Source organism: Mus musculus, chromosome 2 (genome assembly GCF_000001635.26).
Source record: "Mus musculus strain C57BL/6J chromosome 2, GRCm38.p6 C57BL/6J".
Classification (NCBI taxonomy): Eukaryota; Metazoa; Chordata; class Mammalia; order Rodentia; family Muridae; genus Mus; species Mus musculus.
In genome coordinates this window covers 28,795,461-28,820,757 of record NC_000068.7, presented here as the reverse complement: position 1 = coordinate 28,820,757, position 25,297 = coordinate 28,795,461, and the positions used below count along the sequence as shown (strand labels likewise).

The following is a 25,297-nucleotide window of genomic DNA, read 5'->3' as shown; positions in this document are numbered from 1 at the left end:
CAGCAGCAGCTAGCAACAGATACAGTGGGATCAGGGCTCGGGTTATGAAATTGTCAGTCTTCCCTTCTATAAAATGGGTATTACATAAGGCACCTGTCTAGCAGATTCAGCCCTGACTGGAGGCAGGCGGCCTCAGTTCCTTCCCTCGCTGTCTCTCACCGTCACCAAGAGGAAGGAAGCGCTTGAGCAGTTGATTTTCCACACCTTGTACTGCTTTTTCTCGGCCAAAGCTGCTTCTGGTTCAGACACTAACCCTCTCCTCCACACAGCCTAGGATTCCAGGTAGGCTGGGCTCTCACCTCCTGCCTTGGATGATCAGCACTGCCAATCCCTGCTCCTGAGGGAGGTTGGGGAACAGGCTGGATGGTCACAAAAAAGCCACACACTTTGGAAGTTGAGGAAGGCGTGCACAGTGACAGGCACCAGTGCTGCAATGTCGAGATCGAGACCCATCCTGCCTTGAACGATCAGGAACCCTAGGAAGGTTCAGATCCAGGCCTGGCCACAGGGCTTAAGGTGCTCCCCGGAACTGATGTCCATGCCTTCCAGGCATGAGTCTGTAATTCTTACCATCCACTGGTTCTGTTTGTTTGTTTGTTTGTTTGTTTGTTTGTTTTCAAGACAGGGTTTCTCTATGGTCCTGGCTTTGTAGATCAGGCTGGCTTCAAACTCAGATCCTCCTGCCTCTACCTTTCAAGTGCTGGTGGCACACGCCTTTAATCCCAACAGAAGCAGTTGCATCTCTCTAAGTTCAAGACCAGCCTGATCTTCAGAGTGAGTTCCAGGACAGACAGGGCTACATAGGGAAAACAAAACAACCTGGGCAGTGGTGGCACACGCCTTTAATCCCAGCACTCGGGAGGCAGAGGCAGGCAGATTCTGAGTTCGAGGCCAGCCTGGTCTACAAAGTGAGTTCCAGGACAGTCAGGGCTACACCTGTCTCGAACAAAAAAAAAACACAAAAAGAGAGAGGGGGAGGGGAGGAGGAAAGGAGAGGACAGGAGAGGAGAGGAGAGAGAGAGAGAGAGAGAGAGAGAAACAAAAAAGAGCATGGACCACCACCTCCAAGTTCTGTTTGTTTTTGAGTCAGGGTCTTAACTATGTAGCTCAGATTGGCCTTGAACACATACATGATCCTCCAAAGGCTGAGATTACAGGTGCGTATTACTATGCCCAGAGCCCTATCCTTGTAATGAGGGAACCTAGAACCATCTTCTCTAGCTGTGAGGAAGATCGGGATGTATAGCTGTTAATTTAGCAACTGAAGCTGGGCAGTGGTGGCGCACGCCTTTAATTCCAGCACTTGGGAGGCAGAGGCAGGCGGATTTCTGAGTTTGAGGCCAGCCTGATCTACAGAGTGAGTTCCAGGACAGCCAGGGTTACACAGAGAAACCCTATCTCGAAAAAAAATTAAAATAAAAATGAAAGTTTGTTCTGTAGTCAACTATATGGCTTTTTTTTAATGACCCCGAACTTCTTTATGTGCCTTAAAACTCAACATCTAAGCTGCCTTTCTCTTCCATAGGGTCTCCCATGAGTCTGGCTGCATTTAAATTGCCTCCTTTCTGATCTGGGAACTCCCTAGACTAGCTGTAATCCTACCACAGTGCACAGGATCCTTGACTGACAGCCCTAGGTAAGAAGAAGAAAGCCTGATGACAGATGCAAGTATTAATAGGACCGTTGGGTGGTATGGTTCCCAGGCGCCGTCAGAAACCAGATTGTTTCCCTCCCTCTCTTTTGCTGTCTCTATATAGAAAATAGCAGCCATGTGCACAGAAACTTTGCCTTTTCCCTCTACTATCTACCTAGTCCTGGAGACATGGCTGAGACTTGGTAATCATTTACTGGCTGAGAGATGTGGTTCAGTTGGCAGAGAGCTTGCCTCGAATGCAGGAAGCCCTGGGCTCCACCTTCAAAGCTGAATAAACCAGATATGGTGGTACACACCTGTAATCTCAGCACTGGGAAGGGAGGTGCAGGCAGGAGGACCAGAAATTCAAAGTCATTCTTGGCTACATCGGGAGTTCAAGACCTGTCCGGACTATCTGAGTTCTCGTCTCACAATATCAAACTTGATGAGGGAACAAGACAGGCAGGAGCCTGCTTCCCCATTTTCTCCAAGCAAAGTCTCACTATCCTGTAACCAGGCAGATCCGAGATCCTTTCCCTTCTTGACAGCACGATATAGCAAGGGAGATGAGGGTAGAGTCTGAGACAAGAGAGAAGCTGACTGGACAGGCAAGGCAGGTGTGGTCCTGGTCCCACAGCAGCCACAACCAAGGACTAGATCTCACTGGAAGAGGGGAACACGCACACACCCCAAAGTTACCTCCTATACCAATATGAGCGGGCTGCACCTCAGTGAGGCCCTATGATGCCCAACTCTTGCAGAACTTCAATGTCTGGATGGCAGATTAATCCAGGGGAACTCCCCCAATGCACATGGGTCCTGCAGATGGTCCCACCCTGGAGAGAAGTGATGTAGGAAAGTCTGAAAGCCAGGATGCCTTTGCCTCAGCCACCTGGACAGCTGTAACAGGAAAGCAGGTAAGGAAAGCAGGCCCACCAGCCCATAGAGTTGAGAAGTCATTACCAGAAGACTTTGGTCCTGTCTCCCCTACTGCCGTGGGTGGCTAAAGGGCAGGCTGTCTAACTTCTCGGAACTCCAATGCCCTCCTCTGAGGCTGAAGTAGGGACTTCCTGGTTCTGTGGAAATGAGAAGGCTGTTCCGTGTGCTCAAACCAGTCACTGCCTTTGTGTGTGTTCACTTTGCTTCTCACAAGATCCTGGAAGGCAGTAGCTGTTTACCCTCATCTTAGGATAACAGGCTAAACCACTTGTTTTGGTGGCTATTTTTTTTTTAAGATTTAAAAAATAAAGCACAGGGCTGGGGCAGTGGTTTACAAGTGTCCCCGAGGTTAAGAGTGCTTGCTACTCTTCTAGAGGACCCAGATCCATGTTAGGTGGCCCACAACCGCCTGTAACTGCACACACACCGCATATGTGCACACACAGAGAAATAAAAATCTAAAAACACTTTTAAAAATTATGTGAATGTATGTCTGTGTGTGCAAGTGTCTTGCCCATGGAGGCTGGAAAAAGGACATCAAACCTCCTGGAGCCAAAATAATAGGAAGTTGTGGGCTGCCTGATGTGGGCACTAGAAATCAAGTCTTCATCTGCTAGGGCATTGAGCCTCCTCCTCCTCCTCCTCCTCCTCCTCCTCCTCCTCCTCCTCCTCCACCACCACCTCCTCCTCCTCCACTTTATTCTTTCTTTCTTGAGACAAGGTCTCACTATGTAGCTCTGGCTGTCCTGAAGCTAACTGTGTAGACAAGGCTGGCATCGAACACACAGAGATCCACCTGTTTCTGCCCAGGATTAAAGGTGAGTGCCACCATACCCAGCTTGATGATGAATTTTAACATTGACTTGATGAGGTTAAAAGTCACCATGGAGTAGGTGTGTCTATGAGGGGGTTTTCAGAGGACCTTTTCCATGGCTATGAACGGCACCACTCCTTGGGCTTGGAGATCCTGGACTGAATACAAAGTAGGAAGCAAGCCAAGTATCAGCGTTCATCTCTCTGTGCTTCCAGACAGTGGATGCCGTGTGACTCAGTGTGTGTGTGTGTGTGTGTGTGTGTGTGTGTGTAGGGACCCACAGAGACCAGAAGAGGACATCTGATTCCCTAGATCTGAAGTTTTGAATGGTTATGAATTGCCACTCATAATTATATGGGTTCTGGGAACTGAACTTGGGTCCTCTAGAAGAGTAACAAGAACTCTTAACTGCCGAGCCACGAAGCGGGAGGGTGGGCAGAGGGAAGGAGGGTTAAGGATGTGAGCAACTGATCATGCTGCCACAGATGCAGATCCCTGCAGAGACCATGCATGGATCTGCTCACTGCAGTGTCCAGTCCCACAGCATGGTTGTGTGAGATCACATTCTCTGGAGCCCGGAATGATGTGCAGAGGAGGAAACAATGAACTATGGGAAATAAAGCTTTCCTAAGCCAGTGTGGGCCCTCTTCCTGTCTGCTATCTCCTCTGATCAAAGAGGCTAGGTTCAGGTGGTGGGACCTCTTTACCTATGTGAGAATTTATGTTTTATCGAAGGCAGCTAGCATGCCATTGACCAATATTCCATAATTCTCCCTTACCATGTAAAACTTATGCAAAGGTATTAAAAATCTTAAATTATTTTTGAGATAGTCTTTGTAGTGGTTTCAATGGTTCCCCGGAGAGTGGCACTATTGGGAGGTGTGGCCTTGTTGGAGGAAATGTGTCACTGGAGATTTGAGATTTGAGAAACTCAAGCCAGGCCTAGTGTCTCTCTCTCTTCCTGCTGCCTGCAGATCCAAATGTAGATCTCAGCTACCTCTCCAGCACCATGCCTGCCTGTGTGCCCCCATGCTTCCTGCCATGAGGGTAATGGACTAAACCTCTGCACTGTAAGCCAGCCCCAATTAAATGTTTTCCTTTGTAAGAGTGGCTATGGTCATGGTGTCTCTTCACACCAACAGTAACCTAAGACAAGTCTGTAGTGGCTATTCCTGGTTGTCAACTTGACTATATTTGGAATGAACTACAATCCAGAATTGGAAGGCTCACCAGTGACCCTTATCTGGAGGCTTGGAGATAGAAGTTTCTGATCTGGATCTTGGTATGGAGATCTTGAGGCATAGTGGCTATGGATTCCAGAAGATTAAATCTCTGAGTTCAAGGTCATCTGGGATTAAAGGTGTGGTGGAACACACCTTTAATCTGGGCTACACCTTCTGCTGGAGAGAATATAAGGACATTGGAAGAAAGGAGCCTTGCTCTTGCTCCTTCGCCTGCTTGCTGCGTGAGACTGAGTAACTGCTAGATCCTTGGACTTCCATTCACAGCTACTACTGAACCATTGTTGGGAATTGGGCTGCAGACTGTTTAAGTCTTCAATAAATTCCTTTACTATATAGAGACTATCCATAAGTTCTGTGACTCTAGAGAACCCTGACTAATACAAAGTCTTACTATAAAGCCTTGACTGGTCTAGAGCTTAACTATATAGACATAATAATCATACAAAAGAAGACAGAGGCCATCTTGGCCAGCGTGTTGGTTTAGGTTGTGGCACACACTTTTTGTGGAAAGGAAGTACCTATCCAACCAAGTTAATTTTGCTTTATTAATGTGTTTCTTAGTATGACACTGAGAATATTCTTTTCTGAGACCCTGCAGAGCCCTGGCAAGCTAAACATGTGCTAAAATGGGTATGCACTGACAAAGAAGTTTCAAGGTGGGCACTGCGGGGGACCTTGGTGGGGAGACCCTGGTGGAGACTTGGGAGGTGGCACTCAGTGTCTCACAGCCTAAGGAAATGGGAGCTGAGCACACTCAGCACAGACCGGAGGCAGGACCTGCAAGAAGCACCTCCTGGACTTGTGAGACTGAGCTGAGGCAGGCCCAGGGGGCAAGCTCTGCTGGATGGGCTGTGAGCTGTCTAAGCTAGAAGGGTCTTTAGGCATTGGGCCCAGGGTCTCTGACCTTCCCAGAGCCCTAGGTGTGCTAGAATCAGATCAGCCTGGTCCCAAGAGTCCTAGATGTAGGGTCAGCCTTGGGACAGATGACCTTAGTCATCTGCACGGTGGCTTAACTGGGGACCATCCCAAAGGTAGAGAGAGACAATGGAAGGAGGCATGAAAAGAATTCCAATCACACCATCAAACCCTGGTCTCCCTATCCCAGCTCCCCCGAAGGGCCTGTAGGCTATACAGAGGGCAGGGGGTGACTTGTTACTCTATAGCCCTGCAATACTACCTCTGCTACACACACACACACACACACACACACACACACACACACACACACACACACAAAGGTAGACATACATAGATATATACACACAGACACACTCACACACAGACACACAGAGATATAGATATACACAGATATACACACACAGACACACACCCCTTACAGGGCAGCTGCCAACTGAGAGGCAGTTTAAATTCAAATGTGTCAAAATTAAATGAAACTTAAAACATGTCTCTTCAGTGGCATGGCCATACAACAGATGTCTCAGGAGCCTCCTATGATGAGAGGCTGCCAACATGGGCAGTGCAGATAGAAGCAATGTCCGTCATTCCAGAGAGTTCCTCTGGGTACCAGGTTACTCTTCTTCTTAAGACAGGGTCTTCTGTGGTACACAATGACCCTGAGCCCCCTATGTAACTAGAGGCTGTCCTTGAACTCTCAATGCTCCTCACACCACCTGTAACCAAAGTGCTGGGGTTACAGGTGGGTGCCATTACACCCTGCTCAGTGTTGGAGTGTGTGTCTGCACAGGCTGTGAGACAGATGCAGTTATCATTCTACCACTGGTAGTGAGGGAAGATGGGCCAAGTAGGGGTAAGTTTAACTCTGTGATGATTAAACTTGGTTGTCAACTTGACTGGACCTGGGATCATTTAAGAGGCATGTCTCTCTGAATGGGTATTTCCTGAGAGGATGAGCTGAGGAGGGAAGCCCCACCCCAAGTGGGAAGCAGCTTTGTGTGGGAGGAAATCAGACCTGCTTTGCCTGCCTGCCTTCAGTTCTTGCTTGTGGATGCATCTACATTATTGCTGCTGCTCCTACCATCCTTTACTGACGTCAGAACCTAGTTTTTTCCGACCTTCTGGTGTGGACTGAAGACCAGTGGCTCTCCAGGAATCCTCCATGCATCCAGCACCAGCTTGAGACATCTGGAGTATCTGTCCAAGTGGACTAAGCAGCTATGAGATTCTCAGACCTTCCAAACTGCAGACAGCCATTGTTGGCCTAGCTGGTCCTCTCTCATACATAACCATGCTACTGGTTCCGGTCCTGAACATGACCAATGCACCTATAGTGCTTTGAATAGGTTTGGTCCCCACAGATTGATATGTTTGAATGTTTGGCCACAGGGAATGGCACTATTAGGAGATGCGGCCTTGTTGGAAGTGTGGCTTTATTAGAGGAAGTGTGTCACTATGGAAGCAGGCTTTGAGACTGCTCAAGATGTACCCAGTGTGAAACAGTCCCCTTCTGCCTAAGGATTAAGATGTAGAACTCTCAGCTCCTTTTCCAACACCATGTCTGACTGCATGCTTCTCACCATGATGACAATGAACTAAACCTCTGAACCCATAAGCCAGCCCCAGTTAGTTTTCCCTTACAAGAGTTACCTTGGCCGTGGTATCTCTTCACAGCAATGGAAAACCTAAGACAGCACCCACTTAGTTACCCATAGTGGAACGGGGTGGCCATGAGGTGGACCTTACCCACATCTGACTCTAGAAGAAGGCCTAGCCTCTGGCATTCCACTCTCCCCTGGCCAAGCACCCCTTCTGTCCTGTGTTCTCACACCCCATAAGAAGGCTATCAGAGGGATGGAGAGATGGCTCAGTGGTTAAGAGCACTGACTGCTCTTCCAAAGGTCCTGAGTTCAAATCCCAGCAACCACATGGTGACTCACAACCATCCATAATGAGACCTGATGCCCTCTCCTGGGGTGTCTGAAGACAGCGACAGTGTACTTACATATAATAAATAAATAAATTAATTAAAAAAAGAAGGCTATCAGAGGTTGTGACTAGCATCTTTATTGGCTGGATGGGGTCTGATGAAGGTTGAGGGCAGGGGCTTTGAATGTCTTCAGGGCTTGCTCCTGGCTTCGCACATATCAGGTAACTTTCCTGGGCAGAGGATTAATGATCCCGCTCTCTATATACTCAAAAACTGTGTATGGGTCCTGGTCTCCGTTGACAATGATGGCTCGATCGTAGTACTGCTCCAGATCCCCAGAGTTCCTGTAGAACAGGTCCGTTTGGAGCTTGATGTACTCCTCTGAATCCTTGGGGTTCTGCAGGAGGCGGACCTGGACCTCTATGGTGGGAGGGGGCTTGTACATGAGGTGGAACCTACGTGGGAAGCAGATGATAACAGCCCTCAGTCCTCTGTTGACCACACTAGAGTGCCCTTGCTCTGTCACAATGACTACCAGACACAAACGCCAGCTCTGCACCCCACTCCTGAGACAAGAAGCTGTGATCCCAGCTCAGGGTAAGGAGAGAGGTCAGTGGGGGCGGTGTAGGATGTAAAGTCACAATAAGAACCAGATCCCCCTTTGAGCTCAGAGGCCCAGGCAGGTAGAGCTCTGCAAGTTCCTGGCTGCCAGGGCTGTGTAGTGAGACCCCGCCTGAAAACAAAGCAAACAACACACAAAAGGCCCCGTTGGCTCCTTCATTCTCCCCTTTCCCTGCTTTTGCCGTGCCCCGCCCCCACCTACCATGTGTGCTGAAGGCCAAGAGAGGCATTGGATTCCCTGGAACTAAATTTCTACACTTTCTGCAGGCAGCCTATATAAGGACATGGAAGAAGGGAGCTTGCTCTCTTTGCCTGCTTGCCCTTGCCCTCACTGGCAAGTTCATTCCTCCACTGGCATTAGAGCCTACTTCTTTGGGATTCTGGCATCTTCTGAAGACCAACTCTTGAATCTTCCATTGGTAGACAGGTACTGTTGGATCAATGGTTCCCGACCTTCCTAACGCTTCAACCATTTAATACACTTCCCCGTGTTGTGGTGACCCCCATCCGTAAAATTATTTCATTGCTGCTCCATGACTAATTTTGTTATGGATTATAATGTAACTATCTGATATGCAGACCCCCAAAAGGGTCTCCACCCACAGGTTGAGAACTGGTGGGCTAGCTGGACCACAGCCTGCAAGCCACTCTAACAAATCCCACATAGGTTCATTCTACCATAGCTGTTCCTCTAGAGAACCCCAACAGATGCCAGGACTGGGGTCTAGAACAGGAGAATGCTCTTCAACAGTTCCAGAATGCTGTGCGGACTGCTCTACCGCTTGGACCACATGATCCAGCAGACCCAGTGGTACCTGAGGTGGTGGTGGCAGAAAAGGATGCTGTTTAGACCCTTTGGCAGGCTCCTATGGGTGAGTGACAGGAGAGACCTTTGGGATTTTGAAGCATGTCTCTACCATTGCTACAGACAGCTATTCCCTTTAAGAGGCAGCTCTTGGCCTGCTATTGGGCCTTAGTGGAAATAAAACATTTGACAATGGACTACCAAGTTACCACAACCTGAGCTGCCCTCCATGAGCTAGGTAATTTCTGACCCACCAAGACAACATGAGATGTGCATAGCAGCAATCTGTTACTAAATGAAAATGGTGTCTATATGAATGGGCCTGAGCAGGTCCTAGGGGCACAAACACATTACATGAAGAAGTTGCCCAAATGTCTGTAGTTTTTTGCTCCCATTACAATGCCATCTGCTGCTAGGTGTGCATGCCTTTTGGGGTGAGGAAGAAGACTGGAGCCTGGTTTACTGATGGTTTCCCATGCTATGCAGGGACCACTCAAAAGCACAGCATTACAGCCCCTTTCTGGGACAACCCTGGAAGATACCCGTGAAAGGAAAATCTTCACAGTGGGCAGAACTTCGGGCAGTACACATGGGCATACATTTTGTTTGGAAGGAGAAATGGCCAGATGTGTGACTGTTCACTGATTCATGGACTGTAGTTAATGGATTGGCTGGATGGTCAGGAACTTGGCAAGATCACGCTTGGAATACTGGTGAGAAAGACATCTGGGGAAGAAGTATGTGGATAGATCTCTCCAAATGGGTGAAGGATGTAAAGATATTTGTGCCCCATGTAAATGCTCACCAAAAGGTGACTTCAGCTGAGGAGGAGGTCAGTAAACAAGTGGATAAGATGACCTGTTCTGTGGACAGTCAGCCTCTTTCCCCAGCCATCCCTTGTCATTGGCCAGTGGGCCCATGAATACAGTGGCCACTGTGGCAGAGATGGGGGGTTAAGTATGTGCTCAACACCGTGGACTTCCGCTCACCAAGGCTCGCTTGGCTACAGCTGCTGCTGCCTGCCAGATCTAACAACAGCAGAGACCAACACTGAGCAGATGTCTTGTGAGTTCCAGGCCGGCCTAGTCTACAAAGCAGGTGTAACCCCAGGCTGTTACACAAAGAAACACTTGTCTCAAAAAGAGAAAAGAGAGAGAGGGAGGGGAGGGGAGGAGGAGGAGGAGAGGAGGAGGGGAAGGGAGGGGAGGGGAGGAGGAGGAGGAGGAGAGGAGAAGGGGAGGAGAAGGGGAGGAGGAGGAGGGGAGGAGGAGGAGAGGAGGAGGAGAGGAGGAGGGGAGGGGAGGAGGAGGAGGGGAGGAGAAGGGGAGGAGGAGAGGAGGAGAGAAGGAGGGGAGGAGAAAGACAATCTGTCACAGGTGTACCCAGTCACTTAGCCACTTGAGTTTTAGTTAATTCCAGACCTCGACAAGTTGACAACCAAGAATAGCCACCACACAGGATTTCCTCTGTGTAGCCCTGGCTGGCCTGGAGCTCCCTGTATAGACCAGACTAGCCTCAAAAGAGATCCACCTACCTCTGCCTCCCAAGTGCTGGGATTAAAGGCATATACTATCACAAATGGCTTATTGTTTTGTGTGTATGGGGGTGTGTCTGTATTCTCTATGAGTGTATGTATGTGTATGTATATGTATGTGCGTGTATGTGTGTGTGTATACATGTGTGTGTCTTGGTGATTAAATTCAGGTCCTCATACTTGTGAGGCAAGCATTTGCCATCTGAGCATCTTCCCAACTTCGTCTGTACTTCTTCATCCTTTCAAACAGGATTTGTCCAGTACTTAGAGCCTACCCATCTGCTGCAGCCATTTCTGAAGCAGGAGTTCAGCTGGGGGCCAGGAACACAGTGGCAGGTACTTCACCAGTGTGTTGCTGCCATGCCTGGTATATCCCTTCCCTTTCCCCTCTCCTAAGGAAGCCAGAAGACGTTCCCAGAGGAACTCACTGAGCAAGCCTGTTTCTTGCCTCTGTCTGCAGTAGGCAGCACTGCCCTGCAGCAGGTCCACAATAGGACTGAGTGCTTAGATGAAGAGGTGGCTCTCAGGGGACCTGGCCATCAGCAGCCCTCCACAACCAGCCACCAGGAAACCCTGACCAACCTTTCTCCTGTGACAGGGTCTGTCCTTCTCAGCGTCAGCCGCTCCAGAATGGAATCCAGTGGCACACTCAGGAAGAAGACCCTGGAGAGAGACCATGGTAGCCACAGTTGTCACTATCTGGGCCAGGCAAAGCTTTGACAGCCTGGGCCTGCTAATCCTAGGGAGACTACACCTAGCAACATGACTTTCATACATAGCAAACCCACCTAGAGCCCAGAGCCCCACCCACTTTCTCTGTCAACTCACTATTCAGGCCAATAACACCCTAATGCCAGAAAACTAGGGTATAGCCTAGTAGTCCAGAGCCTTCCAGAATCACCCACTGGCTACTCTGTCCCTTTCTTTCTGCTGCCTCCTTCCTTTGGTGTCCCCCCTGACCCCCACTGTGGCCCTGTGATCTTCCTGTTGTCACTCATTTACTTACATAGACTAAGTCTTGCTACAGTTAAGACAAGAACTATTGCCATGGTCACTAGAAGGAACCCCAGGCCATACTTTTGACACCCTTAGGATGCGACTGGCATCATTCCCCACATGTAGGCATATATATGTTTCAGAGAGGGTCTGGCCCAGACTTCTGAGGCAGCCGAGTGTGTCCTTGCTCCATTCCTCTTGGCTGGAAGAAACCTTTCCCCTCTGGCTCTCGGGTGCCTGTGGTTTTGCTATGACCACAGCTGTGAGTGGGAGTGCAGATTCAAGCCAAGCCAGACAGGTCACCTGCTGACTGCACAGTGGGAGAAACGCAAGCCCAGACTTACCCAGAGGCCTCCAGAAGAAGGCAACTTGCTCAGAGCCATCAGGGAGGTGGCCAGGACACTAGGAGCAAGTGTTGCCTGAGGCTGACGCTTCAGAGTGTGACTGATGCATGTGTGCAAATTTCTTTCCCTTCGGCTGGTTTTCTCTGGGCTTCTCTCTAATACTTACCCAAAGTTACTTTTTTTTTAAAATTCTTAAAACCTTTTATATATTCATTTTTTGGAGGAGGTCATGAGTGGACATGTACTGCAGTGTGTACTTAGAGGTCAGAGAACAACCATGGGGGTTCCTGCAAGCTCTAGTGGAGATGCAAGAATGAAACTCAGTTCAGCTCCACTTAGTGAGCCATCACTGGTTCGAACTTCTAAAGTCTGACACCAGACCCAATGACAGTTAACTCTGTCCTGTGTACAAAAAAGCTAAGGACAGGTTTACATTGAAACTCTACAAAGCACATACAGCCTTTCCCATAGAGATGATCAAGAGAAGGATCCAGGTAGAATGACTGGGAGTCATGGTTGGCCTGGCTCTATAGACCTTACTTAGGCTGTTGTAAAGTACACGTGGCATCTCTCATAGGATGTTTTTATGGACTGAGAAGCTTGAAAAAAAAAAGCCCAATATTTAGTGGGGAAAAGTTAGTGATAAACAGACATAATAGTCTAGGGCATTTGGGTGAAGCCTGGCCCTGCAGATTGCAAAACATCACCAGGTGGTAGACTGCATCCATTCCCAGCATTGATGGAAGGCAGGGAAACAACTCTTTCCTTTGAAGAGCCGAGCCTGCAGGATTAACCTTCCTGGGTTCCTTAGTGTTTGTTTATCTGTGAGTGCAAGCATCCGGTACCATCTGCAGACAGCTTTCAGGAGTCCATTTCTCCTTCCAGCTTGTGGGTCCCAGGGATTGAACTCAGGCCATCTAGCTTGGCAGTCACCCTCACCCACTGAGGCCGTGACCTACTGCCTGACAGGACACAGCTGGAGGGAGGAAGCGTTTGCTCTGGATCACAGTTCAAGGACACAGACATCATGATGGGGAAGGCTGCTGGCTGGAGAACCAGGCAGCTCTCACATCATCTCTGCTGACAGGAAGCAGAGAGCAGACAGGAAGCTGAGATGGTTCATTAAAACCTCAAGGCCTGAGACAGTCAGGATGGCTAAAAGTGACCCCAAGAAACCAAAGGGCAAGATGTCTGCTTATGTCTTCTTCGTGCAGACATGCAGGGGAGAACAGAAGAAAAACCCAGAGGTTCCAGTCAACTCTGCAGTTTTCCTATAAGTGCTCTGAGAGGTGGAAGACCATGTCTAGCAAAGAGAAATTAAAGTTTGATGAAATGGCAAAGGCGGATAAAGTACGCTATGATGGACCAACTAAAGAGGAAAAAGAAGAAGGACCTAAATGCTCCCCCAAAAGACCTCTGTCTGGATTTTTTCTTATTCTGCTCCAAAATCTTCCCCAAGATCAAATCCACAAACCCTGGCATCTCCTTTGGAGATGTGACAAAAAATCTGGGTGAGATGTGGAATAACTTCAGTGACAGTGAAAAGCAGCCTACGTCACCAAGGCAGCAAAGCTGAAGGAGAAGCATAAGAAGGATGTCGCTGACTGTCAGTCTAAAGGCAAGTTTGATGGGGCCAAGGGTCCTGCTAAAGTTGCCCGGAAAAAGGTAGACAAGGAAAGGGGAGGAAGAGGAGGAGGAGGAAGAAGAAGAAGAGGAAGAAGATTAATAAAACTGTCTCCTTGTGAATACCTTAGAGTAGGAGAGCGCTGTGATTGACACATCTCTTATTTGAGTCGTGTCTATTGCCCTTGTTAGGTTTAATTACAAAATTTGATCACTATCATATTGTAGTTTCTTAAAGTGTCAGTGGTTTACATGAAGTGGCCGTGGGTGTCCAGAGCGCCCTGAAACTGTATCAAAGATGTACATAGCTCCAAACATTTTTAAAATGACAAGGCACTTTCGCATCCTCCTCAGGGCACTTTGCTGTTGGTGTGACAAGGCATGTGAAGATGTTTCTGGCATTTTGTTCTCAACTGGTAAGGTAGCGTTAGCTATATGGTTATTGGCTAGAAATCCTGAGTTGCCAACTGTACATATCTATATTTTGTAAAGAGAACAAAACAACCCAGACAGATTCTTGATGCTCCTTGCTTGGCGTGGAGGCTGTGAGGGGAAGATGCCTTTTGGAGGGGCCGTAGCTCAGGGTGTGCACTGTGAGGCTGGACCTGTTGATACTGCGGTGGGCATCCATTTAGTTCCAGGTTGTCTGTTTTTGTATATAGTGGAATAGCATTCTGCTGATATTCTTACTTGTGGATGGGGGAGGGGTCAGCTGGCATGAGAAGTGTTTGGAGTCTTTAGTTAAGTGCAGTAGATTTTAAATTTTTTAAAGAAACTGTAGAACTCATCGTTGTCAGCAAAAGGAAGAACTACTGCATCAATGGAAGTTCCAGATCCCTCTGGATCTAAACACAATTTGCAACATTCTGTTATTTTTTGTATGTTTAGAATGCTGAAATGTTTTTTTAAGTTAAATAAACAGTATTACATTAAAAAAAAAAAATTCAAGGCCTGCCTCCGGCCCCAGTGACAGACTTTTACTAGCAAGGCTCCAACTCCTAACGGCTCCAGAACTTTCCCAAAAGTGGTCACACACAGACACCTGGACACTTGCTGTCATGCACTAGACCACATATGAGTGGAAAAAAAGACAGCTGAGCACCAGACAGGTAAGCAGAGCCGGATGTTCTTTCTAAGGACAGACATGCCCAGGACTTACCTCTTTTCCCCTGGCCCAGTGTGATGGTTTGTTTATGCTTGGCCCAGAGAGTAGCACTATTAGGAGGTATGACCTTGTTGGAGTAGGTGTGTCACTGTGGGTGTGGGCTTTAATACCTTCATCCTAGCTGCCTGGAAGTGACAAGAGGTAGAAATCTCAGATCCTCCAGCCTTATGCCTGCCTGGACACTGCTATGCTCCTGCTGTGATATGATAATGGACTGAACCTCTGAACCTGTAAGCCAGCCCCAATTACATGTTGTCCTTATAAAGGAGTTGCCTTGGTCATGGTGTCTATTCTCAGCAGTAAAACCCTAACTTCCCCTCCCTGAAGGCCATCTTGGCCCAGTCTCCAGAAAACCCTGCTGGTGCTGAGTTTAACTGCAGCTACCCCATGAAGCAGGCAGAGCTGGTTCCCAGCAGGCTGGCAGGCTGGAGCCATGACCAGCCTTTCCTTACTGCACTGTTGTCTGTCAGGCTCATTCACTCTCTTGACACTGAGACATGATGTCATCTAAAAAGTTCACACTCAAGAACCAAATCAAGTTACAACACACATCCTTGTTGCACATACACACATACTTATGCACATACACACACACACACACACATGCTCATACACACACTCATTCACTCACACACCCTCACACACATGCTCATCCAACAGACATTTACACACACACTCATGCTCATATACACACTCTCCCCCACACTCATACACACATTCACTCATACACCCTCACAATGCACACACATGCTCATACACACACTCATTCACTCCTATACCCTCACATACACACACATTCACACACACACACATGCTCATATATACACTCCCCCCACACTTATACACATACTCATTTGCTCACACACCCTCTCACACACACATGCTCATACACACACACTCATACACACATTCACTCATGCAGCCACACACATGCATACACACATTCACACATGCACACACACTCATACACACATTCACACACATCCTCACACATGCACATACATGCTCATACACACACACTCTTACATACACTTTCACTCACACACCCTCACACATGCACACACATGCTCATACACACACACACAGAGACACGATCATACACACACTCATTCACTCGCACACCCTTAAACATGCACACACATGCTCATACACACACATACACACACACAGACATGATCATACACACTCATTCACTCGCACACCCTCACACATGCACACACATGCTCATACACACACATACACAGAGACACGATCATACACACACTCATTCACACACCCTCACACAAGCACACATACACACCTATACTTGTTCATACACTCATGTGTTACTAACCCAGGCTGCAAGTAGCCCACGGGCTTCATATGGACACACCTGTTTCTTAATGACTCCAATTCAGAGTGCCACAGAGCACCACCAATACAATACAGTGTTTGTAGTGCTGCATACATTAGTGAGTTAAGTCCGACAATACATTAAAAGAATAATTCATTATTACAGCTAAGTGGGCTTTAACCTGGGGATGGGAAGCCTGATGCTTTTTAAATCAAGCTTACATTTAAAGTGCAAAGTACCATATTTTTAGACTAAGTAGACAGAGTCTTACTATGTAGCCTAGCTGGCCTTCAACTGCTATGCAGCCCAGAATGGCCTTGGATTGTCAATCCTCCTGCCTCCAGCTCCTGGGTGTTACAACTGCAGGTGCATGCCACTGGGCATGAGGACAGAAGACAATGCAGATCAGCTTGCAAGACAACAAAACACCTCAGCCCAAGCAAAAGGCGAAAGACGGAACTTTTCCCCTTGAAATAGGTCACAGGAGGATATCTGCTCTCACTACCACATGTACACACACACACACTAAATGTGATTTTAAAAACTGTATACCGGGCTGGTGAGATGGCTCAGTGGGTAAGAGCACCCGACTGCTCTTCCGAAGGTCCGAAGTTCAAATCCCAGCAACCACATGGTGGCTCACAACCATCCAAAATGAGATCTGACTCCCTCTTCTGGAGTGTCTGAAGACAGCTACAGTGTAGTTATATATAATAAAAATAAATAAATCTTAAAAAAAAAACTGTATACCAAAATACATTAAAAAATAAAATATAAGCCAGAATGGGGAAAATATTTGCAAAGCGAGTATCAGATAAAACATTTGTATCCATATTTCAGAAACTAAAGCCGGGTGTGGTGGCGCACGCCTTTAATCCCAGCACTTGGGAGGCAGAGGCAGGCAGATTTCTGAGTTCGAGGCCAGCCTGGTCTACAAAGTGAGTTCCAGGACAGCCAGGGCTATACAGAGAAACCCTGTCTTAAAAAAACAAAACAAACAAAAAAATTAAATTAAAAAAGAAAGAAAGAAAGAAAGGAAGGAAGGAAGGAAGGAAGGAAGGAAGGAAGGAAGGAAGGAAGAAACTGTGAGCACCATGCACGGTTGGCAGCACACACGTGTAGGTGCTCGGTCCACATGTGCCAGTACCTCCAGAGCTGATATCTAAAAGGGAAAGCGGAGCATCTGGAGGTGGCTTCCTGGAAAAGGCTCAAGTTGCCTCCTCCTTCCAGCAAAAAGTTGGCCTCTGTCCTGGGAGCCCTCCTTTCAGCTCCATCCAGGCCATCTGTGACTGTCCCTGGCCATCCTGGATTGTCAAAGTGACGGTCAGAGCACACTGCTTGACCAACGGGGAGCACCATCTGGAAAAGGGAAGGAGAGGGTGATGCCAAGGTACTCCTCCTCCTCATCGTCAGATTTCAGGGTGTTCCCAGAGCACAAAGCAGAAGGGGCTAGTTGGTGTTGTTTTTCTTTTCAGATTTCTTTTAGGTTCAATTATTTCTATTTTATGAGTGATTTGCCTACAGATATGTCTGTATACCACACATGCACCTGCTAGGCCCACAGAGATCATAAGAACATCAGATGCCCCGGGACGAGACTATGGATGGTTGTGAGTCAACATGTAGGACTGGAAACCAGATCTTCTGCCAAAGCAAGTGTTCTTAGCTGCTGAGCATGCGCGTGTGGAAGCCATAAACCATCCTTGGGGGTTATCCTAAGATACTCTGTCCACCCTCTTTGAGATAAGGATCTCTCATTTTCCTAGAGCTCATCAATTCAGCTACACTGAGTGGCTAGGAAGCCCCTATTCTAGCCTTCCTAGTGCGAGGGTTACAGCTACACACCAGCATGCCCAGCGTTTTGTGTGCATTCTGGTGATGGCACCCTGGAAGCGCCTCACGGTCTCCACTACAGGTTAGCACCCTACTGGAGGATGCTCAGTCCAGACTCAAACTTCAACAGGTTCATCCTGTAGGTACATCACGGATCAGGACAGGGGCTGAGGCTTCCTTCCTGCCCTGCAAATGCACACAGCTAAAACCTACGCTGGCTGTCAGTGCACAAACTGTCCCGACCCCATCTCACAGCAAAGCACAGCTTGGACTCCATGCTGTTGGCTTCCTGGCTCTCCCGGCAGGTGCCTGGGTCACAGTCAAAGCCTGCAAAGGTTGCTGGAATTAAGTGATGAGAGAGGCTGCGTCCAAAAGGAGCAGTGCAGAGGAGAGTCTGGACACGAGGCTTCTCTGGCCAGGATTTTAAAGTGTTTGCTTTGCAGATGTTTCACTCTGACATGCTTACCTGAAAAATCAAGGGCAAGAACTCATCAGCTGATCCTACCACCCTGAGCATCCTATGTTGGGCCTTGGGTAACAGTGACAACTCCTCTCACCTCCAGTTCCCAGTCAGTCAAGATAAGGGCTCCTGCTGGCCACTTCATGTTGAAACTGGTGCATAATTGACAGCACAAACCTATCCTGCCGGAATCTGCCTCTCCGGGGGCAAGCAACAAAACTCACTCTCCTTGCTGCTAACCAATAAATTAGTGCACACTCCTGGCAGTTTACCAAGTGCATTTCCAAACTCGGCAGTCCAGTTGAAGGGTGGAGGGGCGCATGACCCAGGATACTCCAGTATAAGCCAGATCTTTTTAAAAGCCCACTTAACACATCTCCCTCCTTCACAACTGAGAAGAAAGGAAAAACATTTTTTTCTCTCCTGTGCATACTGCCACCCAGGAGCTCCCCAGACAATAAGGAAAAGCCAGTTGTCAGAGCCAGGAAGTTCTGCAAGCTTTTCCCACGGAGAAAAGCAAAGGAATTTAAGGTAAAAATAGAAGACAAGTTGGCGACCAACTGTAAAGCCACATCCCTTAGCAGGATTCCTAGGGAACCCGAGACATCTCAGGCCATCCTTGGGGCTTGGCAGGGACAGGAGGATGGTGGAGGGACAGAAGTTTTCAGCCTTTTGGGTAGGGTTTTACCCAGTGAGGTCACTGGCTGGCATGTGCACTCTCATACTGGCTTTGGATCAGAAAAGTAGTAAAGGGCTGGGACCTACATTCCTGAGACAAGAGGCCAGCAGATAGATGATAAATAGATAGATAGATAGATAGATAGATAGATAGATAGATAGATAGACAGAGAGACAGAGAGACCCGAGAGTATGTGCTGACAAGCCAGTGCTGTGGAGGCAGAGAAAGTAGATCTCTAGAGCTTATGACCAGCCAGGCTTGCCCACTTGGCAAGTTCTAGTCCAGTCAGAGACTCTTACTCAAAAGAAGGTGGGCATCTCCTGAAGGAATGACAGCCATGGTTAACCTCTTTTGACTTATACAATTAGGCTGCAGGTCCATGTGCCCTTTACAGCTAGACCAACATCAAACATTGACAAGAGAGTATGTCTTCTTTTTTTTAAAAAAAGAAAATATATTTATTTAATATGTATATGTGAGTTCCTGCATGCATGCATGCTTCCCACATGCGTGCCTGGCTCCCACAGAGGCTGAAAGAGGGTGTTGGATCCCCTGAGCTGGAGTTACATGCATTTGTGAGCTCCCAACTTGGTGCTGGGAACCGAATCCCAGTCCTCTGCAAAAGCGGGACGTGCTCTTAACCATGGAGCAGTGATAAAATACCCTGACCAAAACAACTCAGGGAAGACAAGGGTTCACTTTAGCTTACAGTTCCTGGTTACAGACAATGAGAACAGGGATTTCACAGCAGCAGGAACTAGAAAGAACTTGTCACATCATCTCCACAGTCTCCACAGAGAATAAAGACATGCCTGCCTGCCTGCTTGCTTGCTTGCTTGCTTGCTTGCTTGCTTTTAGCTAGGTTACTCTTTCTTACACTATGTAGGGATCTCTGCCTAGGGAACGGTGATGCCCGTGTGGGCCGAGTCTTTCCATATTAATTAACAGTCAAGACAGCCACCCCAACTGCAGATGTGCCTGATCTCAAAAAATTCCTTATTAAGACTCTCTTCCCAGGTGATATTAGGTTAATTCAAGTTGACAGTTAAAACCACCCAGAAAGGTTTGGAAACATGTCCCTTGTGGGATACTCTTGTTTGAGACAACCGTGATTTTGAAATGAAGAAACATGGAGATATTGATCTATAAGCATTAATACAACAAAGGGTCCACAACACAGAAATGTACTTGTGGTATATTACAAGAAAACAACTACATTGGTTTCAGAGGATAGAGATACATGATAGTATGCTTGCCCAGCTTGCATGAGGCCCTGGGTTCTGTCCCCAGCACTGCTGAAAATTGGCATAGTGGCGCATGCTTGCTACCCCAGAAGTTAGGAGGTGAAGGCAGGAGGGTCAGAAGCCAAAGGTCCTCTTCAGCTGCCTGAGCAGCTTTAAGGGCAGCCATGTGAGATGTCTGAGAAGGAAACAGAGGGGAAACTGTCCGATTCCACTCAAAAGTGACCAGGAAATACCTGGTGTGGTGCTGTTCCACACACCGCTTACTTGGGAGACTGACACAAGACAACGCTGGTGAGTTCAAGGGTTTAAGGTCACCTTGGACGCTGTGGTGAGACCTTGTTTCCAAAACAAAAACAAACCCAATGGCTGGGATAATAGAGGTAGCCCTCCCTTGCCACGGTAGGACTACAAAGCTCACACACCTTGTCCTTCATGGTTTGCTGGTGAGCTAGCTAGCTTCTGCGGGTCCTGAGGAGCCTGAAAAACGGCAGCATTTGCCCATTTCTCTAGTGTAAATTCTCCTAACGTATTTGACAGACTGAGTATGGAGCTGGGAAAATGCTACAGAGTAGCGTCTCAGGAGTTGGAACACATTGGTTCTTGCTGTGCCTGCCACACGCTGCAGCCTCTGGGGACCACATGGCTAAGGAGTTCTTACTCCTTGAGCTGGACCCTGTGGATGCACTCTCCATCCCCACCACACCCTGGGAGGCAGTGGTACTGTGATGGCATTGACACTTCATGGGCCATGAAGAGCCAGGCTCTGGACAAAGTTATTCAGCTGAAAAGTTGCTGAGACTTGGCTTTGGGACCGCTTCCAGATGTTTGTCCTTAGCTCCCAGATGTTTGTCCTTAGCTCCCAGATGTTTGCTCTTAGCTTCCAGATGTTTGCCCTTAGCATCCAGATGTTTGCCCTTAGCATCCAGATGTTTGTTTGCTCTTAACCTCTCTGTACCGAGCTTATTTCCCTGTATGTTAGTGAGGGAATGACTCTTCAGTGACTCCTGCTCTGTGCCTTCAGGAGGCCAGAGCTATGCTGGTTACCATCACAACAGCAAGGGAGAGACCTGAGACCTACAGAGGCTAATTCCTACCCTCCCTAGTCTCCTTTCCTTGGGCCTACTAAAGTCATTGTATTCTGAGGAATCAGTATTTTCCTTTGTCCCACTGCCCACCAGGACTATCTCCTTGATAATTTCAAGTGTTTTGCTTCTTGGCTTCAGTTTGAATCTTTGATCTTTCATTCATTACCACCACCATCGCCATCACCAGTACCATCGTCATTAATTATCACTTTAACCACCATCACCACCATTCACATCCACCACCATCCACATCATCACCACCGTAACCACCATCACCATCAGTGCCATCAACATTGTCATCACCATTGCTGATATCATCACCATTAACAGTGGCACCATCATCACCTTAATCACCAACACCATCATTCCAATCAAAAACTTTTGTTAACACTAAGTGCCAGAGACTTGTGCTAAGCACATCACACGTTACGGCACCTACCCTCCACCAGGAGAAACACCTACATAGGCGCTGTGGCCCTGGCATTCAAGGGTTAGCCTAGAGGTTGTGTGCTGTCTCTAGACTGTGCTCCAGGTCCATCAGACTCCAGGATGCTCTATTGCTGCCCTGTGTTCCTGTGTCAAATAACCATGATTCATTCCCCCAGGTTGATGGAACATTCCAGAAGCCTCCAGTGAGACTTAGGGATTGCACAGGGAACACTAAAGCAGCTTAACTCACAGGGTGTGGCTGGATCTAACTGCTCAGGGCTCTCTGTGTTTGCCCAAGGACTGACTGACTCCTTACTGTCTTCACATGGGATGGTACACAGCTAGCTGCCTCTTGGGGCCAAAGACAAACAGTGCAGATTTCACACACACACACACACACACACACACACACACACACACACACGGTGGCTGCCTTGCCTGAAGAATCTGCTACTCTTTTTCTTAAACCAACACTTTAATTACTCCAAAATTATGTTAAATCTTTGCATAAAAGCAGCAACAGCCCTCTTCTGAAGAATTTCATTACAGGAAGTTGGACTGTCTCCAGAGCACTCAGCTAAAAGGAAATAGATAAGGTCTAGAAAATAAAGGCAAGGAGGCCGTCCTTTGTCAGCCCATCCAGGGGCCAGAGACTTGGAGGGGCCAGAGACCTCCCACTCTACAGACAGAAAGGAAAGGAAACACCCTTTGGCTCTGTAACGTAATAGGCTTTACTTCTGGAAAAAAAAAAACACAAAACCAAGCCTGATGAAATATTAATAGCCAGTGGTATTAATTAAGGGGGAGAGTCCATCAAGAGAACCCCAATATGTTTACAGTATCCCCAGGAAACTGGGAAAATTCACAATCAAGTGTGTAAATGTTCTAAAAAAGGATCTTGAATATTTTATGAATATTTGTCATAAAACAGAAATAATAACCACTGTGCAGAGCTATTAGAATTAATATTTATGCCGCCCGCCATGAAATATTCATGGGGACAGAGAGAGGGGGGCCGTAGACAAGAATTAATTTACACTGGGCTCGGTTTACCCGCTGGCTTGATGTTTAAAGCCAGTTGACAAGCCTCCCTATGAATCCACCAGTCACTTCCCTACAGTCTAGGACGTGGAGGGGGTGGGGACTGGTCCAAGCTGCTGACAGCTCACAGATTGAGTTTCTGACAGCCCTGAAAAAAAAAAAAACCTAAGTGGCCCCCCACCTTTTTTCCCTTATTCCATTGCCCAAGGCACTCTGTTCCGAAACCGTTAGTCCCATCTCCCCCTTCCATCTGCTGGAATTAACGAATTAATGAGCGCCGATACACTTTACTGGTGGGGCCCTATGAATGTTTACAGGCGATTAAATGATAATGCGGGGGGCGGCTGTATAATTCATGAGCCAATTAAAGGAAGTGTTAGTTGATTTGATGGGGCTAGGACTACAAAATGCATTTAACTAATGGGGAGCCTCGGGCTGCCGAGGGCCAGCTCCCCTCTCAGATTACGCAGCTAATTGCCCGACTTTGCGAGGCTGTCACAGATAGCCATGCATATTTCATTGTTCTCAAATACTTCAATTGTCTGCGTCAGTCCTATGGCTGTAATGTGGAGAGGCTAGGCCAAAACTTGGGTGTCGTTACAGTGTCTGGCCTGGCCTCACCAGAAACCTAGACCAGCGAGCATGACAACGGTCCCCAGCCATTAGGTGATTAAAAGAGCTCACAACGTGATCAATTGTCTTTTGTTTTACTAGGGATACTCACTCCACATGCTGATGTCATGATCTTGGGGACCCTAGGGACTTGACCCCCTTTTTTTTCAGGGGAGATGGGAACTGAATTTTGCAACCCCCTGTATTGCTTCTACCCTGGGAGCCCTCCCCAGTGCAGTACCCATCCAGCGAGGGGTTCTGAGGTCACGTGGAAGCCTTGGTTTTCCCCAGGGCAGCTCACCTGGAGGCACTTGCCACTCTAAGTGTCTCCTTCAGGCCTGACTTTGTCCATCTGAACAACGCAGCCACTCGGGGCTTCATTAAATGCAGATCATGGCAAACTCGGAGTTAAACTTGAATTTTTGCCACTGGATGCTTGAAGGGCTCAAGAAAGGAAACAGGCAAAAAGCATCTGTACCCATCCCAAGCACAAGAAGATGCCGGCGTGCTAGAGAAGAGGGAGGGCTGAGAGGAGGTGAGAGAGGGTCTCACATCCTAGCTGGAGCGGTTGGATGCCTCCGGGGGTGGGTCTGCCTTCTGACTTCACCCACCCCAAAGTTTTCTAGCTCCCTTCAGATGGTCAGAGCCTCCATATAGACTGAATCATACTGTCATTTCTGGGCTTCCAAGCCAAATCACGTGAGAGAATTACATGTGGATGCACACACACACTCGTGTATGCAAACACACACACACACTCACAGAAATATGTATGCACACAATCACACCTGCAAATTAGCAAATTAAAAGCCTGCAAGAACATGGTCCAGCCCTACACGCTTGCTCGTACGGGTACCCAGCTGAGGGGAGGAGCTGTACAGAATCAGCAGCCTCCCCTTTACACAGACTTATCATGGTCACACCCTTCTTGGGAAAAGCAGAAGTCGCCGCTTACTCACTAGGGTAGGGTTAGGACGGTCCTAGAGTTGAGGAGAAATAGATCTAACCCTAGGCTTAGCATCTGGGCTGACTTGGAACAGCTGCACGTGTTCTGCTTCTGCTGAGTGTGTTTTTGCAGAACCTGCCTCCTGGGCCCTGGCCTCATCCCTTCTCTCCACCGTTTCCCTCCCAGCACCCCACAGCAAGGGTCAGCCTTAGCCCCCCAATCACACTGAGCTGTCAAATTAAGCAACTGGCACTACCTCCAGGGACAGCCTTGGCAGCCAGCAGGATCTCTGGTGATGTGCACTGGGTATCTCCTGGATGGGTGGCACAAACCAAGCAACCACAGGTGGCAAGGACACAAGCAGCAGCCACTTCACCCGCAAACTAAAGCTTGATTTTCCATATTCACTTGGGGGCTCTGCTGAAAGGTCGCTAGCAATGGGTGGTCAAGCTGGGCTTAACATATTCTAGCTTAAAAAATTCAGGGGGCTGGTGAGATGGCTCAGTGGGTAAGAGCACCCGACTGCTCTTCCAAAGGTCCCGAGTTCAAATCCCAGCAACCACATGGTGGCTCACAACCATCCATAACGAGATCTGACTCCCTCTTCTGGAGTGTCTGAAGACAGCTACAGTGTACTTACATATAATTAATAAATAAATAAATCTTTATAAAAAAAAAAAAAAATTCAACCAAACTATCATGTACCAGGTACACTCCCTTAGAGGTTTTAAAAATGTTACCTTATACCATCCTGGAAGGCAAATGGTATTCTTATTGCATAAATGGGGAAACTGAGGTCCGAAGGCGTTCACTCAGAATTTCTTCTGTTAGAGATTAGCTGCACAAGAGGAGACCACACGATCGTGTAGCACAGCCACGAGTTACTTGCAAGAGAGCATTATGGTAAGGCCTGTTGGTTTCCCTCACGGAAGGAGGGGCGAGGTGGGCCATTTAAACCCTCCCCTGAGATGCCAGGCACTGTTCCCCATCCCAGCTGTATACGGCCTGGTCCCAGGAGATGCTGGCAAGGGCAGCGTGTGTGGGTTGCCTAGAGAAGGGGTAAGCACACCTA

General features: G+C 48.0%; 1 protein-coding gene and 1 pseudogene across 9 annotated transcripts in view; one reads left to right on the top strand and one right to left on the bottom strand.

Moving 5' to 3' along the window:
- Positions 1-7,592: 7,592 nt before the first annotated feature.
- The window catches only part of Ak8 (adenylate kinase 8), a 114,891-nt gene continuing 97,186 nt past the window's right edge, over positions 7,593-25,297 (bottom strand). For all 9 annotated transcript variants that reach the window (XM_006498287.4, XM_006498288.4, XM_006498292.1 and 6 more), the window contains 2 exons: positions 11,018-11,098; positions 7,593-7,930 (listed from right to left, as the gene is read on the bottom strand). In XM_006498287.4, the coding sequence (XP_006498350.1) occupies positions 7,693-7,930; positions 11,018-11,098 (319 nt within the window). In that variant the 3' untranslated portion in view covers positions 7,593-7,692. The remainder of the gene's footprint in view (positions 7,931-11,017; positions 11,099-25,297) is intronic.
- On the top strand, positions 12,918-13,696 carry Gm13386 (predicted gene 13386; annotated as a pseudogene).